At 47.2% G+C, this 4,542-nt stretch overlaps 1 protein-coding gene across 1 annotated transcript; it reads left to right on the top strand.

Moving 5' to 3' along the window:
• The first annotated feature begins 250 nt into the window (after positions 1-250).
• Positions 251-3,903, top strand: LOC143817210 (uncharacterized). The gene is made up of 6 exons (XM_077298420.1): positions 251-1,548; positions 1,638-1,712; positions 1,820-1,906; positions 2,009-2,225; positions 2,319-2,478; positions 2,590-3,903. Exons 1-6 carry the CDS (start codon positions 1,360-1,362, stop codon positions 3,605-3,607), a joined length of 1,746 nt encoding a protein of 581 aa, XP_077154535.1. The 5' UTR covers positions 251-1,359; the 3' UTR covers positions 3,608-3,903.
• The last annotated feature ends 639 nt before the right edge of the window (positions 3,904-4,542 follow it).

Genomic DNA, 4,542 nt, shown 5'->3' with positions numbered 1-4,542 from the left:
TTTTTTTTATTACAGTTATAACCATTTGCAGTTGAAGTACTTGTATTTAAAATAAAGAGCATGTCAGCTCCTTGTGATTTTTAAAAAAAAAAGTGCAAAAAAAAAATTATAATAAAATGTTTATTAAAAAAATGTCCGTAGTATTATTTCATAAAGGTAAATTTAAAACTGGTGTATGTACCAATGGTTACACATGCAATACAGGGTTGGTTGAGGGCTCATTTTTTTTAATAAAGGTTAACCTGTAAAGTATTTTTTTTTTTTTTTGGGGGGGGGAGAGGTTATTTATTTTAAATAAAATGTGTCAAATATATTTTTTCATGGTGTTAACATTAAAAAATTTTGTTTTTTGGGACATGGAAATGAATGGTATAACGTGCAACTTTTTGGGGGGGTTTTGGTGTTCACCTGTATGAACATTTCTGACATCATTTTAGTAGGGTGTTTATCATTGAACATTACCTAGTTCAGGGGGTGGTCTAACTATAGATCCATTATACATATAACAGATAAACCAGGACCGCAGCCGCTGCCCACCAGGACACAGCCGCTGCCCACCAGGACCACAGCTAAAGAGCTAGAAGTAAGTTTTGAAGACCCCAATCTGCTACTTCAATGTGTCGAGCAGATTGCAAGTGTGTCTTTAACTTACAGAACCACCAGGACACAGCCGCTGCCCACCAGGACACAGCCGCTGCCCACCAGGACACAGCCACTGCCCACCAGGACACAGCCGCTGCCCACCAGGACCACAGCTAAAGAGCTAGAAGTAAGTTTTGAAGACCCCAATCTGCTACTTCAATGTGTCGAGCAGATTGCAAGTGTGTCTTTAACTTACAGAACCACCAGGACACAGCCGCTGCCCACCAGGACACAGCCGCTGCCCACCAGGACACAGCCACTGCCCACCAGGACACAGCCGCTGCCCACCAGGACCACAGCTAAAGAGCTAGAAGTAAGTTTTGAAGACCCCAATCTGCTACTTCAATGTGTCGAGCAGATTGCAAGTGTGTCTTTAACTTACAGAACCACCAGGACACAGCCGCTGCCCACCAGGACACAGCCGCTGCCCACCAGGACACAGCCACTGCCCACCAGGACACAGCCGCTGCCCACCAGGACCACAGCTAAAGAGCTAGAAGTAAGTTTTGAAGACCCCAATCTGCTACTTCAATGTGTCGAGCAGATTGCAAGTGTGTCTTTAACTTACAGAACCACCAGGACACAGCCGCTGCCCACCAGGACACAGCCGCTGCCCACCAGGACACAGCCACTGCCCACCAGGACACAGCCGCTGCCCACCAGGACCACAGCTAAAGAGCTAGAAGTAAGTTTTGAAGACCCCAATCTGCTACTTCAATGTGTCGAGCAGATTGCAAGTGTGTCTTTAACTTACAGAACCACCAGGACACAGCCGCTGCCCACCAGGACACAGCCGCTGCCCACCAGGACACAGCCGCTGCCCACCAGGACACAGCCGCTGCCCACCAGGACCACAAAACGATGTCCTCTTCTGACAGCCCTCCTCCACAGCAACAGCGTGTATCGGTAAGTTAACACAAAATTTTTTTTTTTTTTTAAATTTCTTTAAATTAAATTTTTATGGATAACTACATGCATACATTATGTTTCAACAGGAAGCTGAATCAGATGAGGAGCTGTCAGAAGGGGGCGAGACGGGTGGAGAGATGCAAGTGGAGGAGGAACCAAGTGTAAGTAGTGGTGAAACAGTTGCTTCGCACATCACACTGCACCATACACAAAACAGATTACTAAACACCTGCCTACCTTAACTGAGAATTTGTTTCCTTCATTTCAGGCTGCTGCTGCTGCTCCTGCTGCTGCCGCTGAAGGCTCTCCCAGACAGTCCCAGAGTCGGCGGACTCGTCGCCACGGTCGGCCATCAGTGAGTTTTTTTTTGGGGGGGGAGGGGGATTCTATTGGTACTTTAGTATTTCAGTGTACTAATTTGTTTGTTTTCCTTTTTTTTTTTTTTTTTTTGACACAGGCTTCACAGCGTGCTCCCGCAGAAGAGGAGGATGATGATGATGATGACATTGATGTAGACTGTCTCATCGAGGAGGTTCGTGAGCGGGAGCCGCTGTGGAACATGGCTGACCGCAGGCATGCAGATACCGGTGTCACCCGTCGGCTCTGGGACGAAGTGTGTCGCACCCTGTTTCCAAGGCGGGAGAGCCTTCATCCTCAGCAGCAGAGCAAACTAGGTAAGTATTCACTTTCCAGTGATGTTTTGAGCTGACTGTAATGTATTGCATTTACCAATTTTTTGTTTTTTCTTTTGATTCTTGTCTTCACAGTTGGAAAGGTTAGGAAGCGGTGGCGGTCACTGAGGGATCGCTTTAAGAGGGAATTCAATGATGAGATGAAGGCCCCGAGTGGCTCTGCAGGAAGGAAGAGGAGCAGATATAAATATGGCCAGGCCCTCTCCTTCCTGAGGCGAACCATGCTAAGCAGAGTGTAAGTATTCTACAGCCCAATTATAACCATGTTAACCTGTCTACTTAGTTTGCTTTCAGTCAGGGCTTTTTCATTCCAATGTATTAATTTCTTTTGTTTTTTCTTTCACAGCACCTTCTCCAGCCACCGGGCGCCTGCATCTTCCTCTGCGCCCTCTGAAGCGATCCCTCCTGAGTCCGCCACTGAGGGCCACGTCGGTAGGCCCCACACCTCTGTCCCCTCCTCTGACCCCTCTGTCCTCTCCTCTGACCCCTCTGTCCCCTCCACTTCATCCGCCCCAAGCAGTGGAGCATTATTGCAGGCTTCATTGCTCGCATCTGATGCTGAACAGTTAGCGTTCCCTTTACCCCACCCCTCTGATCCTGCCACCTCGACACCACCATTAGGTTCGTGGCGGCAGCGCCAGAGGGGTCAGGAAAGGAGCTATGCTCCTGAGTTCTTACACCTGAATGCATCCTTCCAAGGCTCTTTCAAAATTTTGGGAGAGCAAGTGACTGCTGGTTTCAACATGGTGCAATCACGCATCAGTGAAACAAGCCAGGAAACCAGCAGTCGCTTGGATAGGCTGCATTCAGCTGTAAGTCCCGATCCGGCCAACCTTTTTTTCCAATCCATGCTCATGAGCATGGAGAAGCTTTCTTTTGAGCAACAGATGCGGGTAATGAATACCTGCCATAATGCTGCACTGCAGGCCATTAATGAATCGACCCACACACCTCACCGCACCTCCACTCCAATTCCACACCAGGCCCCATTTCCACACCATACCCCCCATTACCAAACCCAGCCCCAATACCCACACCAGCAGCATTACCAAACCCAGCTCCAATCCCCACACCAGCACCATTACCAAACCCCACGCCACTCCCACTACCCTACCCAGTCACAATACCCGACCCAGTCCCCACAACAATCCCGGCCCCTAGACCAAATTACTTCCCCAATGTTTTCCTTACTGAACTTTTCTCTTCCACCTACCCCAACACCACCCCCCTCTGGTCAGCCTCTTGGTTTAACCCCCACTTCCACTGCACCCCAAACAAGTAGGGTTTCCCCACCTATCGACGTGGTCCAACCTTCCGGCACATCCTCCTCTCATATCTCCACCCAACACTTTGAAAATTTGTAAAGTGTGTAAATAAGATTCTAAAAAATGTTCTAATTTTTCTATAAAAATGTTGGAAAATATATATATATTTTTTTTGCAAAACAAAAAAAAAAAAAAAAAAAAAAGAGTTAAAATAAAATTCGGATTACAATTCTACTCTTTGTGTGTGTGTGGATTTATTAAGGTAATATAATAAAAAAAGGTTTAATAAAAACAAACACCAGACATGTAAAGGGTATAACATAATGGTTTTACTAGCAAGAAAACCACGCTTTTGGGCCTTTTTTTTGGGGGGGGGGGCAGAAACACTTTTTTTACATAACCAAAACACATGGGAAACAGGTTACACATGGGAAACAGGTTACACAATCATGTCTTGCCACGGGATCCGCCCGACAGGTGAGACAAAATAATCGGCAAACTGGTCCCTCATCCTTGTAACTGAACTTGTAGAGCGAACCGAGCTGCTGCGGTAGTCCCACAAGGTGGTCTCCAACTCTTCATCATCCAAAGAAACGGGCTCCTTTGACAGGACAAAGTTGTGGAGCACCACACAGGCTTTAACTACCTCGTCTATAGTTGTTGTTTTCAGCTTGATAGCCGTCAGCAGAACTCGCCACTTCGCCGTCAATATGCCAAAGGAACACTCCACTACTCTTCGTGCTCTAGTAAGCCGGTAATTAAAGACCCGCTTGGTATGGTTTAAGTTCCGGCTACTGTACGGTTTCAGTAGGTGCAGCGACAGTTGAAAGGCTTCATCACCTACAAAGACATATTCCAGGGCTGGGTCATTTGTTCCTGGCAGTGGTCTGGCTGGCGGGAAATCGTAGCTCTCTCCATAAAGGCAACGACCCATCGGAGAGTTTTTAAACACTTGCGAATCATTGGACCGTCCATACGCTCCAATGTCCACGGCAAGGAACCTGCAGTTGGCGTCTGCAATAGCCATAAGGACG

Source organism: Ranitomeya variabilis, chromosome 3 (assembly GCF_051348905.1).
Source record: "Ranitomeya variabilis isolate aRanVar5 chromosome 3, aRanVar5.hap1, whole genome shotgun sequence".
Classification (NCBI taxonomy): domain Eukaryota; kingdom Metazoa; phylum Chordata; class Amphibia; order Anura; family Dendrobatidae; genus Ranitomeya; species Ranitomeya variabilis.
This window is presented reverse-complemented; position numbering and strand designations above follow the sequence as displayed.